At 38.9% G+C, this 15,947-nt stretch overlaps 1 protein-coding gene and 1 long non-coding RNA gene across 2 annotated transcripts in view; both read right to left on the reverse strand.

Moving 5' to 3' along the window:
* The window catches only part of LOC306640556, a 100,319-nt gene that overhangs the window by 83,536 nt on the left and 836 nt on the right, over window positions 1–15,947 (reverse strand). The window lies entirely within an intron of this gene.
* On the reverse strand, window positions 8,515–9,468 carry LOC306640471 (olfactory receptor 51G2-like; the record flags this gene model as incomplete). Its single annotated transcript, XM_079104755.1, has 1 exon — window positions 8,515–9,468. One exon carries the CDS (start codon window positions 9,466–9,468, stop codon window positions 8,515–8,517), a length of 954 nt encoding a protein of 317 aa, XP_078960881.1.

The following is a 15,947-nucleotide window of genomic DNA, read 5'->3' on the forward strand; positions in this document are numbered from 1 at the left end:
ATAACTCTCGTCCAAAGGCTGTTGTATGTACCAGCTGCTACTTCCTTTTTAATTTCCTAAGTATATTCCATTGTATGGATATACACTTTAACTATATACTTTTGGACACCTGATTTGTTTCCCACTTTCAGCTAGTATGAATAGTTGCTATCAGTATTTCTGAACCTAGATGAGTAATGTTGAGCAACTTGTGATGGATTTACTGTTAACGCATCTTGCTTTTGTTAAATGTTTGTCTTTTGCCCATTTTTAAGGTAGTTTGTTGATTTGTATTAGTTGTCCATATATCCTGGATACGTTACTTGTCAGATAAACACCCTAAAAATACTTTGTCTAATTTTGTGTTCTTAGTCTTATTGGTATCCTTTGATTAGAAAGAAACTTGGCTATCACAAAGTACAAATTGTTTATAGTTTCTACTTTGTTTTATAGACTTAGGTTTTCATTCTAGGCCTATGGTCCAGCACAAATAATTGATGTGAAGTAGGACTTGATTTATTTTTTTGATATCCAGCTGTAGCATTAAAGACTATCAAATTTGATTGCATTGGTAACCTTGTCAAATCAGCCACTCTTGATGGTATATTTACAGAATTTTCTATTCATCTACTTATCTGTCCTTATGTTAATACTATCATATTAATGATACAGTGTAGTAAGTCTCAAAGTAGTATAAATTGACCCCATATGGTACTTCCACAATGGTCCCAGCTATTCTAGGTTCTGTGTATTGCCATATACATTTTAAATTTTGTCCACTTCTAGAAGTTATTACTAGAATCATTATGCACATCTTTTATAGCTTAATATTCCATTGTATGGATAAATTTTATCCATTCATGAATTGAGTTATAGTTCCACCTTTGGCTATTATGAATGTGGCTATGACATGTGCATACAAGTCTGAGTAGACACAAGTCTTCATTTCTTTAGGAGACATACTTAGGAGTGGAATTTCTGGTTATATAGTAACTGTGTTTAACCGTTTGAGGAACAAAAGTTTTTCTAGAACAACTGCACTATTTTATATCCTTGCCAAAAGTGCATGAGGGTTCAAATCTGCATTAGAATGCCTGCTATAGCCTCTTTAACAGCTTTATGGAAGTATATTGGTGTGCAAAAACTTGTATGCAGTTTGAGTTTGGGTGTGCACATACACCTGTGGCCTTCTTTCTTTTAGAAAGATACTATTCAGTCTTTCATTAAACATGACAAATGTAGATTTTTTTTTTCACAGATGCCCTTTTCCATGTTGAGAGCGCATTTTCACTGAAAGTTGTTGGAAGTTTTCATCTAGAATGGTGTTGAATTTGCTCAAATTATTTTTCTTGAAGTAGGTAATCTTCAAATTTTTCTTTCATGTTGATGCAATGTACTATAATTTTTTTAACTTAGATTCTAGGAATAAACCCCACTTGGGATTTATTGTCCTATTTATATATTGCTGGATTCAATTTGCTAATACTTTGATAAAGTTAGTTATATCTACATTCCTGATATAGCTCTTACAATTTTCTTATTTCCTTATTGGGTTTTCATATCAAGATTTTGCTTGCTGCACAAAATATATTGGAAAGTAACTCCTTATTGTATTTTCTGACCATTTGTATTTGTTAAATACACTTAACATTTGTTTATTCCTTAAATATTTGTCAGAATTTCATAGGAAAGAAATGAGGATCTTAATTTCATATTTAATTTTTAATGACTGTCTATGCATATCCTATTTTCAATATCTTCCCCATTTCACCTAAATTTCTTCTAAAATAGTATACTTGTCAAAAACAACAGAATAGGTATAAAATTGTTCATAATAGCCCCTTATGTTTTTCAATTCTGTAGAACCTGTCAACTCTTGTTTTCAAGATTGGTTGTATGTACTTTTTCTGTCATGGTGTTCAGGAAGGGAGTTGTATCCATTTTTTTGAAAAACCAAATTGTGACTTTCTTGATTTCCACCCCCCATATTCTTTTTTCATTGATTTCTGCTGTTTTTAAATTGCCTTTCATCTCTAATTCATATTTTACTCTATTTCTTATTTCTTAAAGCGGAAATAGATCATTGGTCTAGAAGCAATGAAGAATGATAAAGTGGATCTTAGAGCAGAAAACTTCCTGCAAGGTGTTTGCTTCAGGGGAGGTCATTCCATGATTCACAGGCAAAGAGAATTGTTCTTTTGACACAGGAAAGATGGTGCTTTTGCAAGCCTGGAAAGTTCAGAAAGTTAAACTAGTTTTGGGCTTATTTACCTGAATGTCTCATTTTGTACTAGTCAGTGTTCTCTAGATGAACAGAATCAACAGGAAGTATGATTATAAAAGGGAATTTATTAGATTGGTTTACACAAACAGAAGTTGGATAGTCCACGATGGTGGTCTGCGCAACTGCTGGTTCTTCCAGCTCTCCAGTGTGCAGACAGTCTGAAACCCAGAACAAGAAAGATCAACAATGCTACCCTAGTTGGAGACCAAGGCTTCTGGAAACTCCCTGGAGAATCACTGGCAGAGTCTGCTTTGGAAGAGTGAAGAAGCAAGAGTCTGATATCCTCAGCATTCGAAGCAGCAATTAAGAAGCTGTTCAAGAAGAGTTGAGCTTGTATCTGCATCTGCGCTCTTGTTCTTCCAACTTTTATTCCATCCAAGCCACCATCCTATTGGGAGGTGCTGCCGCTGACCCTTAGGGAAGGTCTCTACTTCAGTTAACTATCCTGCATCTAAGCATTTCTAGACATGCCCTCATTGACACACACAGAAGCCTCTTAATCATTGGCATTTCTTAATCAAATCAAATTGACTATTCAAATTAACCATTACACATTTCCAGCTTTTAAAGTCCCATGATTTAACTATCAGGAAATTTGACATAGATGACCTATTGAATCTGTGTTCAGTCATCTTTCTACTTGACATGCTCAAAATCATATTCTGGGCCTGATTTTCAGTGATTTGTCTTCTGGCTGAGAATTTTAGCCACCTCTGAAGCTACCATTGAAGACCTCTACCTTTTAGCATAAGTTAGCTTACACAGGTGAATGGCATGAGACCATCCTCTTCATTTTGCGAAGTGCCAAATGCCATCAAAATCGGCTAACTGCATAATTTTTAAAACTGCCATGTCGCTAGCCCAGTCAAGCATTCTTACCTCTTTCCACCTTTATCTCATCCCAGCTAACAATGGGAAATCTCTAGTAATTGTACTCTACTTGATGACTGGAGTTCAGGCCTCTTTTTTACAAACAGCAATGAGATCCCTGTTACTTTCAGACTAGTAGGCAATTAAATGACTAGATCCTATCCTGAGTTTGCTTTCAAGGACCATTTGTCATATCACTCTTAGGTTTGTATCCTAGAAAAACTAAGGTAAAACCACATATGCAAACTATTAGAGTGTAATGTCCTTCTAGGAGTGAACGAGAAAAGTGAGGCTGGGCAGGGGTGCGTTACTGAGCTGCCACCAAATGAGCCGTGAACTGATTGCTCATCATGCTAGATATGTTCCAAAGGGCTCTGTGCAGCTTCTTCATCACAACACAAACCATGTTGAAGATGAAAGTTAATTCATCTGATCATTCCTTATCTTCTGTTGGTTAAAGTCCATTCCTATAGTGAATTAATGTTCTTGTACTTCCAGGTTACAAATGTGCAACTAAGCAGATGCCATGATATTCCATTCTTCAGAAGCAATAGAGAAGCTTCAGACTATTATCAATTAAATGTTTGAGTCTCCCTATTTTAAAAAAAAATCGTTTTAAGTCCTAACCCTCAATATGACTGCATTGGGGAATAGTAATTGAAGTTAAAGAAGGTAAAGTTGAGGGACAGTCATGATGAGATCAGTGTTTTCTTAAACACCAAAGATCTTGCTGGCTCACTCACCACCATGTGAGGACGTAGTGAGAAGGTACCTTCTGCAAACCAGGAAGAGAGAGCTTTCACCAGAACCCAACCATTTAGGTACCCTGATCTTGGACTTCTATTCTCCAGAACCATGAGAAAATAAACTTGTTTCAGTTTGCTGTGGCTTCGGTATTCTGTTGTTCTGTTATGGCAGCCCACACTGACTAGAAAGCCTTACAGGGTGAAAGGAGGGACCAGTTGTGTGAATGGCTGCAGTTGGAACAAAGAATGGAGTAATAACACTTGGAATTGGCAATATAGAGTTTATTGGAACTTTGACAAACGCTATTTCAATGGAGTTGTGTGTCTAAAACCTTGTTTGGTATGAACACAAATACCAAAGGAATAATTGGCAATAAATAAATTTTCCAGATTTGAATAATTCAAATGAGTTTTGTAAGTGAACATAAAAAATGGGGTACTTAGCATATGGAAGAACAAAACTAAAAGATTAATGGGGGCTCTGCCTCTGAATTGCTGTATATATCAAACTCTATTATGCAACAGCATAATTTTCAGCTCTTAAAGGACAGTATGGTTCTGCATGAAGGCAATAAAATGGGACTAGATCTTATGTGGTTCCTGTTATATTTGACCTTTTAGATCTGTTAGGACTCATGCTTACAAGAATGACTGCATAATCTAATCAGTAAGGTGCCGAAATCTAATTTCCTAATCCAAGCTGCAATAAATCAAAACATTTAGAGGGACAATTTTGCATGTCCAAGTTTGTACACTAAAGGACCATCATGTCTAAAGCAGCGTTCTTCCTTTGTTTTATTTATTTTTATGTGGTGCTGAGGATTGAACCCAGTGCCTCACATGCGCTAGGCAAGCACATTACCACTGAGCCACAACCCCAGCAAAAGCAGCGTTCTTTATCTGAAGACAAAATGGGCTTCACAAACCTACCCAGTCTTTAGGATATTGTGTTCAATCATATTGATAGTGATAGGGTGCACATCTTCAAATGATCACAAGACTGATACTAATTAAAATGAGATCAATAAAGAAAACTACCCTGAAGAAAAGATAATCATGCCTTGAAAAATAGAAATTGTCAATGCTGCAAGAATCTTTCATCTCATGCTGATCAACTATCAAGCAGATACTAAGTATTGGCTGCTTAGTAACTGAATTTCAAATTTCAGAGGAGAAAATTAAGCTTTAACATCTTTACAAATCATACCTGATGGGATGGACTGCTTGGGAGATACAGGAATTTAGCCTGGGCAAGATCCTTTCTTAAAAGACAATTTTTATTACTAAATGGAGACTCTACTCTGACAGTGGCTATATCCATGTTCTGAGCCTGCCGTAGAGCCCAAATGAGGGAAAATTTTTCCTGTGATCGGGTTTTTTTAAAAAAATTAATACTCATTATCTGTGCCTAATAAGAAGAGTATTCACTTAACAGCCCTTTAAGTCTTTAAATGGTGTTTAGAATGAAGTTGAAAAACCAAGATGTCACTCAATGGAACAGCTTCTTTCTATAAAGAAGGTAGGACCAGGTAATAACTTATAAATGCCTTCACAAAGAGCTATGCTAATATAGAAAAAGGAGTACTAAATGACCATGCATGGAAAGTTCTATGTAACCTTTGAAAAGTAGGAGGCTGCTGAGAAAGGCCTTTCAGGAAGAGTATGGTGTTTTAATAAAATACTTAGAAAATGTATGTTGGCACTCAAATTAAGTTTAATTGTGAAATTGTGTTTGGGGTTGGGATGCTGGGAATTTTGACTCTTAAGCCTGTACTTAAAGCTAGTAGAGGTCCATGGGTTCTCTACAGCTTTCATGAAAGATGACTAAATTAGAGCATCTTGTCTAGGTATGAGGTCATCACAAAACTAGGAAATGTGACTGCCTCATATGTTGAAGGCCCTGTGCCATCTCATATTAATAAGTTATACCAAAATGTTATATAGAATACCAAGAAATACAATAAAACATATGTAATCCCATTTAATCCTAACAATTTTATAGGCCAAGGGTTATCTCCATTTTAGCGATGGGAAAACTAAAGCTTAAAGATAAATGAAGAAATTGCTCAAGGTTAGAGAAATAATTGAAAGTAGGACCAGAACTTAGAGTACGCTACATCTTAGGTCCCTGAAAATCACAGGCATCTGCTACCTCTTCCTTCTAAAAACAAATTGTTTTTTGTTGTTGTTGTTGTTTTGTTTTTGTCTTGTTTTTGTGGTGGTTTTTTGTACCAGGGATTGTTCCCTGAGGTGCTTAACCACTAAGCCACATCCCCAGACCTTTTTGATTGGAGACAGGGTCTAAATTGCTTAGGACCTCACTAAATTTCTGAGGCTGGCTTTGAACTTGCAATCCTTCAGCCTCAGCCTCCCAAGTCACTGGGATTACAAATGTGCACCACTCACCTGGCATAGCACTTCTCAATATCAGGCAGAGTGATCATTGCCCCCGTGAGGGCTGCCATACAAAGTGCCCTGCAGACTCGGGGGTGCATCCTTCTCACTTTAATGCTCTAGCCTATGTCAAATAGGCAACTGACTTATTGCTCCTACCTTTTTCAAATTATTTTACACTGGTTCATGGGAGGAGGTAGAAGGAATTCAGAAGGACATTTCTCAGGACAGTTTCCTTATATTCTAAATTCAAAGTATTTCAACATAATTTTGTATTCATCATGACTTCACATGATGGAGTGAAACAGCAATTTTTCATTAGGTCAATTCCTCCTCTAGGCTTCCCTTTTTTATGTAGAAAGCAAAAACAGTTTTTTTTATGGTAAGAATGAATTTTTAATCCATGAAATGTGAAGGGAAAAAGTAGTGCTAGTTTCACTGTTGTACCTCCAACAGCTGAAATTTATGGTCAGTGTGTAACTGCTCCATTAAAGATGGAAAAGGCGTAATTGTAGGTGAAGGAAATGAACAGATTTATGTTCTAATTGGCAACATGTTAAGCCAAAAAGCATTAGCTTATGGAGAGACTTTAAGTGATCCCCTGATCGTGTAACATCAAGTCATTGACTGTGTAGTAAGGGATACTTACAGGCTCGGGAATAGGTTTGGACTGAAAAATATAAAAGGCACTAGACGAGTTATCTGCCAGTGAAGAAGCTACTGCCAGCAGACTTGAGGAATTTGAGGAAGAGTACCATCCAAAGCAAGTCCCCAGTTATGACAAAATCAGTCTCCTCTGGGAGATGATACCCAGTCAAACTTACATCCATAAAAGTGCAAAAGAACCACCAGGACATAAGACATGGAAATGACAACTTCCAATTTCAATTAAAAATGACTTTTTCCTTATAGGGGCCTATTAGGAAATCATTTTCCCTTTAGTAGGGGGCTATTAGGAACTCACTTGTTCTATCCTGCCCTCTTGTCTCTAAGTTTTATCCTCTTTTCTCAGTTCATGAAAATGAATAGAAATGCTGCAAAAATTCCTTATTGTCCAGATGGACATAGATAAAGTACTTTCTAGTAGGACTATTAAATTTGGTTTTCTCAGGAATATTTTTATTTCAATTCAAGAAATATATGGACACTTTAAGAGCAAATAGGTCAAGAAAAATTATAGTAATGGAGTAAGACACCCTTCAGTCTCCTGGAAGCTTGGAAGGAATATTGGGAAAAGCTCAACAGCATACTTGGTCTCTTTCTAAGCTGTACCCTTAGAAATGGCCACCTTGAACACATGGTATAGGAGGAGCACGTTTTGCCCCCGAGGCTCTGATATGGTGCACTCCATTCCAGTTTGTTAACTGCTTGTTTTCCTCACAGGTCTCAGGCATTCAGACCTCCCAGGCCTCTCCCTTCCTGGGGATCAGCTGTTGACCTTTCACCTGCTTCACTCTCCCTAGCCATTTACTCAATATTATGCACTGAGCTCTATAAGTAGCTACCATTCGTGGTGGTGGGGATATAAGCAGTTTATTAAAAAAGGCAACCGAGTCTCTGGCCTCATGGAACTTTCAACCTAGCAGGACAGCTGCCATGGAAATGAGTGGCCATTTCACCCTAGCCATGGATACCTGAGAAACCAGCACTATCCAAAAATTTTAGTGAGCAGCTTCCTTAGGCTCAGTAACCAACCTTTCTAGCTCGAAGCAGAGACCTCACATGAAGGAAACCAAGACGAAACTACCACTCCCTAAGCTGCAAATTAGCACCAGATTCAACATGTATGGCATTCTCATGTGTTTCCCCATCACTGCATCCCTTTTCTAGTTCTTGTTATAGGATCTAGTTAATCTGGGAGAAGGAAGCAAGTAATAAGGTGCATATATTTTACTGTGATTCTTTAGGTTTATAAATCAAATGGGAAAGAAAACTTCAGTGGAAAAAAGAGGTACCTATACAGATGCACACATTCCTCTCAGTGTGGGTTAAATTTCCTGGATGAGATGTTACCCTATATACAAGTTTGAGATAGTTCAGCTTTAATGAAAGAGAATAAAGGTAGGATTGTCAGTCATACTTTATGTTCTGTGTTCAAAGCTGTAATTTGGAGGCTGACAGTGTCCAACAAAGGGCTCAACAGTAAAAGATGAGTCATCTAAAAAAAACCTCAAATGAACTCTCCCCTATAGTTTACCGAAGCCTAGACTCGGAAGTCATGAGCCACTGGGTCCTTTCATTCTAAGAAATATCAACCCGTTTCTGCTGGAAGCGCTTCAGGAGGCCCTGGCGGATCTGCTTCGACTTGATGCAGTATACAATGGGGTTCATGAAGGGTGGGACCAAGAAGTGCAGGTTGGCCATGAGCACTGCCAGGGCAGGATAGCTGTGCTTCTCCACTCTGTGCAACACAGACAGTCCCAGTTTGGGTAAATAGAAGATGAGCACGACACAGAGGTGTGAGACGCATGTGTTGAGAGCCTTGAGCCGCCCTCCAGGTGATGCAATGCCCAGCACAGTCCGTAGGATCAGGACATATGAGAGCATGATGAGGGAAGAGTCGAGGCCCAGTGAGAGGAGGATGGAGACCAGGCCAACCAAGCTGTTGACCTGGGTGTCTGAGCAGGCCAATCCTACAAGGTCACAATGCAGGCAGTAGCAGTGAGAGAGCTCACTCGTTGGGGGAAAGAGCAGACGCCGCAGGAGAACTGGTGCAGGGAGATTGAGCAAAACAGCCCTTGCCAGAATGGCAGCCCCCACTTTGGCCATGGCTGAGTGGGGAAGGATCGTGGCATAGTGCAGAGGGTCCCGGATGGCAATAAAGCGATCAAAGGCCATGGCCAGCAGCACACCGGATTCCACATAGGTGAAGGCATGAATGAAAAACATCTGTGCTGCACAAAGATCAAAGGGTAGCTCTCGAGCACCCAGCCAGAAGAGCCGCACCATGGTGGGGAAGGTGGAGGCACAGAGGCCCAGATCAGAGGCTGCCAACATGGACAGGAAGATATACATGGGTTCATGTAAGGCTGGATCTGTGCAGATCAGGAAGAGGATGATACTGTTACCCACAACGGAAGCCACACAGACAAGGTTGATGGGGATGGAAACCCAATGCTGAGAGGTTTCTAGGCCTGGAAAGCCAGTGAGAAGGAAGGTAGAGTGACCAGATGTGCTGCTGTTGCAGGAGAACATGGCGACTCCAGGAGGGATTTGTCCACCCTAGGAGTAAGAAGCATTCATTCATTTGGTTATTGCTTATAAAGTTCCTACTAAGTGTAGGCTGGAAAGGAAGAGCTGCCTCATAACCCATTCTTAGGTCCTAGAGATCCTAGAGATCCTGGTTGGAGTTTTTTGTCCCCCCCCCCCAAAAAAATTATATATAATATACATACACACACACACACACTGTATACATTACATATATATATATTGGGTGAGTTTTTTGAGTTCATCTCTACTTTATTACCTATGGCTTTAACCACTCATCAGCTGTCTTCCCTTGGGCCTAGATAACCTTTTTTTTTTTTTAAACCCCCACTTAAAACTAAACCTAAAAACCTAATCCTCTAATGTCTTAAACTAAATATTGAATAACTTTCCACAGAAATTTAAGATCATGAAATAAAGAGCAAAAAGTTTAGACTCTATTTTGGTTTTCCATCTAATATCTGTTAATAAACACTGAAGGGACACGGTCAGACTAAGGAGGTATTTTCAGAAGCATCCTCCTGGGAGCCCTGTTGCTTATTTTTGTGCTGTTACAGAACTGCCACTTTCTGTATTCCTTTTCTAGAAATGCCTTTGGGGACACAAATAGTACTTACATATTAATTACTATTGTACCAATCAATGGAATACTGTGTAATAAGCCAATACATGTATATAACATGTAATTAAAACATGATAGTTAACATTTGCATCCCCTTAAACATTTTAAGTTTTGATTAACACACAATCCCACATTTGAGGTACACAGCAATATTTCAAAACATGTGTACAATATGTACTGATCTTTAAATGTGCTCAGTAGTGACAAATTTCTCTCCTGTGAAGATGAGTTGGCTTCAAGGAAGTATTCAAGGGCTATTTACCACCTGATAGACAAGATGGTAGTCTACCAAACATACTCAAATTTTTGTTACTGATTCTCTCCCAGTCCTACCTCCACCTCATTGACTGCTTAAAGTGGTTTACACATTTGATTCTGACCCTACCTTCAAGATACTCCTGTGGCCATGGACTCAATTAGAAAGAAATTTCTCCTCTAATATATCTTTTCAGTCGTCATTCTACAAAAGTTTTTCTGACTGAACCAACTAAAGGACTCCTTTAGATGAGGAAGAAGGCTAAGATTGACAGGTCTCCAGGGGCATCACATGAAGATTCAGGCAAAGCAACATAAGCTTCCAGAACCCCAGGATTCACATTATACCAAGGAGCCCGGAGTTTAGTGTGTAGGCTCATCTCTTCTCGTACCCTCAACATGCTATGAGGTTGTACCTTCTCCCCACTTCTCTCTTCAGAGCAAGACTACACCTTCCTTCACCTAAGCATATCACATTGCACTGCAGACCAACAACCTGCACAACCCTAAACCCTTACTTAACTCTTACTCTTTCTTCAAAGTACACCACACAGTACCTATTGGTCAATGCCTCCCTTGCCTATTATCCATAAAATATCCAGGGGAAAAATGCTTTATTGTCCTTTCACTGTTACCTGTTACCTGTTCTCCAAATCAATCTTAAACTAGTCCCTTCCTTCAGATACTGAAGAAACAAATCTTGTTTAATCTTCATCTCCCTAGATATTAACAGTTTAACTGTCCCTCTTTCTGTGTTCTGATTCATCTTCCAAATTTCCACTAGCTTTTTTTTTTATTTATAAAAGACAAGCATGAACACTTATCACCATTTTTCTCTTTACATGTAATAAAATTGTGGGGGGGTGAAGATGTCTCCTACCCTAACTTGAATGATCACCAATGGTTCCCTGATACTTGTAGGATCAAGTCTAAAGCAAAATCTTTACACTAAATCTAAGAGAAAAGACCTCATTCATCCTACATCTCTAGTCTTTTCAATCACCTTTCCCCTATTATGAACTTTTTTTTTTTTTTAACAATTCTAAGGATTAAACCCAGACTCACACTCCATGCAAGCCTTCTACAGAACTCATTATCTCTCTACTCTTAAAATGTTTCTACCCACCAAATTCATCATGTGATCATTTTAAAATATTTTTATTGAAATATAACAAACATGGAAGAGTCTACATATCACAAGCATAAAGCTTGATGAATTTCCACAAGGTGAATTTATCCACTGCTTTAATCAGCTTTGCATTGCTATGACCAAAAGAACTATCGAACAACTTGGAGCAGGAAAGGTTTATTTTAGCTCATGGTTTCAGAGGTTCAGTTCATGGTCAGTCAACTTGATAGTTTTGGGCATGAGGTGAGGCAGAACATCATGGTGGCATGGTGTGACAAAAGAAAGCTGCTCAGTTCATGCAGCCAGGAAGCAAAGAACTTGAGTGACAGAATCCAGGGAAAATATAATCCCCAAGGGCATGCCCCAGTGACCTACTTCTCCCAGTCACACCCTCCCTCCCTACAGTTACCACCCATCAATGCATTCAAATTACTAATACATCAAGTGGATTAATCCACTGATCAGTTTATAACTCTCATAATTTAATCAGTTCACCTCTAAACATTCCTTCATTGTCTCACACATGAGCTTTTGGGGAACACCTCATACCCATAAAACCCACATAATGAATACCCAGATCAAGAAACAGAATATTGTCAGCCACCACCACCCCAACCTTCTAATGCCACAGATAAATATTGCCTATTTTCAGACTTTATAAAATCGTGATCATATAGTACATGTTTCTGTCACTCGCTCAACTTTGAGACATCTACATTGTTGCATAAAGTTGTAATGAATTCCTTCTCATTGTATAATTCTTCCATTAGAAGATACCATAATGGGGACTCTGCAAATATGGGAACATATGGGTCTGCATATGTGTATGTGATATATCTGTGTGTGCATATAAAATTTTAGTTAACTTTTTAATGGTAAAATGTTAGTGAATTTTGCAACTGAGTATTTGAAGAACATGAACACGCACCAAGCGTTCCTTAGGTTATAGAAAATTAATGACTTTTATGTGACTTTAATGTAAAAAAATCCTTATGAAAAGTTCATCTTGTATAGTTTCTATGGATCCTATGTGTTAATCTGAATAAATGCAATTTTCTCATTTTGCAAAATGGAAGATACCACAATACACTTATCTGTTCTGTTGATTAAATAATTTCAACTTGGAAAAATAGTAAAAACAATGTAATAAATGCTCTTTTGTGAATATTTGTTAACTTTTCTGTTGGATGTATGTATATATTCACCTAGGAGTAGAATTTCTCTATAATGGTTTATGCGTATATTCAGCTATAGTAGATTCGTCCAATTTGAAAAGTAATTCTACAAGTTACACCAACACTGCTGAAGAGTTCAATTGTTGCAAGTTCTCTATAATACTTTGGTATTTTTAATTGTGGCCATCCTAGGATGTGTAGCAGTATCGCCTTTGATTTTAATATGCATATCTCTGATAACTAATAAGTGAGCGACTTCTCATATTTACCGGCTATTTCAATATCTTTTGTGGTGTTCTCTTCAGGCTTTCTACTCATTCTTCAATTGGGTTGCTTGCATTTTTCATATTTTTGTATGAATTCTTTATTCCGAATAACCACAGTGCATTTGTATTTTAAGTGTCCAGGTCATTTTCTAATTGCAATTCTTATGGAAGTTATGTAAACTTTACCAGCTTCTATTTCCTGAGTCTGTTTTCCTATATACAATACCTTCACACATGAGCCAGCTTAATCTATAGTCCGACACCTCCCACAGTATCTAACACATAGTGGGTACATCACATTGTTCACATCCTCCTATTCAGCAAAAGTCTAGAGAAATTTTAGGGTACTTCTTTACAAGAGAAGCCCTTGGACAAAATCAAAATTCCATATTTCCCTCATTTTCCCCTGTTCTTTGGACGTACCTCTTCAATGAACTGTGGAATACTAGTGGCTCCTGTCTGAATCTTCCAAACAGTACGGCAGGGCTCTTTGTACGTGCCTCCGTGTCGCACACAAATCATACCGCACGCTATCCATACATCCAAGCAACCATGGGGTCAGGGCCACATTCTGTTCAACCACAGGGAATGTCACACATTTCAGTCCATTTGAGTGGACCTCCCAGAGTTGTGGTTCTCAGATACGCTGTCAGTGAATGGCTCTCGCTGTGATCCAGAGAGTACACTGCTGACTCCCCACACTGGTGCAAAACAGATAAGACAAGATAATGGTGGAAAGAAGCATTGAGTGACGGTTCAGTCATAGAAGTCAGGGGAGGAGACACCTTGTCTTGAAGAAAAGGTTTTTCTTTATAATTGTACACCTAGTACATAGCACTGCATTTAATATGGTATTCATATGTGCCAACTTCCTGTCCATAACAGACCAAAGTGATAACCAACTGTCCACAACCCTAGCTAACAAAAGGTCAGAAAGCTGCCTTCTCAAGCACCTGGCCATGTGGATGTCCCCTTTCTCTGTGGTTCCTAAAAACCTGCACATCACTTAGAGTGAAGGCCTCCCTGGTCTGCTCCCCCAGTCTGCCCCCTTTTTCTTTTGTGTCATGCTCCTTACTATCTGATGCTCCTTCAGAAACTGAGGTTCATTAAACTCTTATAAGAATCAGAAAACCCCATAGTCTTGTGGGATACTTTTCTATTTTCTGATGAGAAAATTGGAATTGAGAGAGGTTGAGTACCTTTTCCAAGTTCAAAGCCAGGTGCTAATCCAGGACTTAAAGCCAAGTCAGTCAAAACAGGCTATTTGATAATGGCTTCATAAAAGAGCAATTCTGACTCTCGGCACTTCATTGTTAAGTGATTCTTTGCCCACAGTCTAATTTAAAGGCCCATTTTTTTCTGTCCCCTTCCTCTAACTCTATTTCCCTTTAAAGCAAATGCAGAAACTCAAAACAAATAAAAACCGACAAAGAGGAATAGTCTCCATACTAATTCAATCAGGTCCCTCTGCTTCCTGTGTTTTTTCCCCACCTTTCCATACATACACTGTGGCTCATCCTCTGGAGGCAGTGCAGAAGTTAACTTCCCCAGTCCACTCAATACTCAAGAACACAGCCATGTCTGACACAAGGAAGGTTGCCTCCTCCCTGTCCTGCTCCAATGCTGCAGGATGAAAAAGGAGTTCACAAAACTGCACCCTTTCACATGATAAAAGGATAATAATGCTAGCCTCCGAGTGGTTATAGACATGGGAAAGACTACAAACTGCACTGCTAACATATTTGGCATCTATTAAAAAGTAATAGTAACCAGATACTACCCTAGGATTTCCAGCATTTCATGGCTCCTTTCTTCAGTGAAGGAAATCTTAGAGTTAAGAACCTATCAACAGCCACATTTAGAGCAAGTGGGCTGCGTGCAGTGGTGACTGCTGTAAACCCAGCGATGTGGGAGGCTGAGGCAGGAGGATTACAAGTTCTAAGCCAACCTCTGTAACTTAGCGAGAGCCTGTCTCTACAATAAAAAAGGCTAGGGGTGTAGCTCAGTGGCAAAGTGCTCCTGCATTTTAGTATTAGGAAGGGAAAAGAAGAGACTGTCTGACTCCAAAGCTTGTGTATCTGTTCCTCCTCATTATCATCCCTAAAATTTTTTAAAAATATTTGATGGTTATAAAAATTAAATGAAAAAATATATAAAGGACTCAACAGTGCCTGGCACATAATAAGCATTAAAATGGCTACTGCTTACCGAGGATTTACTACCTCATGAGGTAGGTACAATTATCATTCCCATTTTGCACATGGGAAAACAGAGGCACCAAGTGTCTCAATAACTTGCCTAAGGTCATGAAGTTTGACATGAATGAGCCAGAGCACAAATCCAGGCAGCGTGGTTCCAGAGCCCATTCTTAAGTACTGTTAGGCTGCTGCATTGTTAGCTATCACAATTATCAATACTGTCAATGCTGAAAATATCTATCCCAGGCTGGGGATTTAGCTCAGCTGGTAGTGCTTGCCTCATATGCACGAAGCCCTAGGTTCAAACCCTAACACCACCCAAAAAAAAAAAATTCATCCCCAAAAGGGATGAAATAGAATTGCATGTTTTCAGGACCTCCTCACATACCACCCCACCTCCTCCCTGACAACTTACATGCATCAATCCTTGAGGTTCCCCATAGAAAAGTTCTAAAACTAAGGGTCCTATGTTTATTGACCACCATATATTGCATATTATAAATTTAGTTGTAGGCTAGTGGCTTAGGAAGAATTTTCTCCTCAAAGTACTAATCTCCTGAGAAGGCAACCAAGCAATTTGGTAAATCTAATGTGGGACTGTGGGGGTGAGAAAGATGGAGAAAGATAGACGATGGATGGTAGAAGGATGGATAAGGAATCAATGCAGAGTAGATCCTCCTGAGGGATTATTTTAATCAGGGAAGTCTATCCCCAAAAGTCAAGCTATGAGTCCTGAAAGGAAGTGACCCAGCTTAAAGGAGGTTAGAGGCCCTCCACCTTCAGGAAGGTCTCTATAGCAACCAAGCATTGGTCGCCAGC

The sequence above is a fragment of the Sciurus vulgaris genome, assembly GCF_902686455.1.
Source record: "Sciurus vulgaris genome assembly, chromosome: 11".
NCBI classification, from domain to species: Eukaryota; Metazoa; Chordata; class Mammalia; order Rodentia; family Sciuridae; genus Sciurus; species Sciurus vulgaris.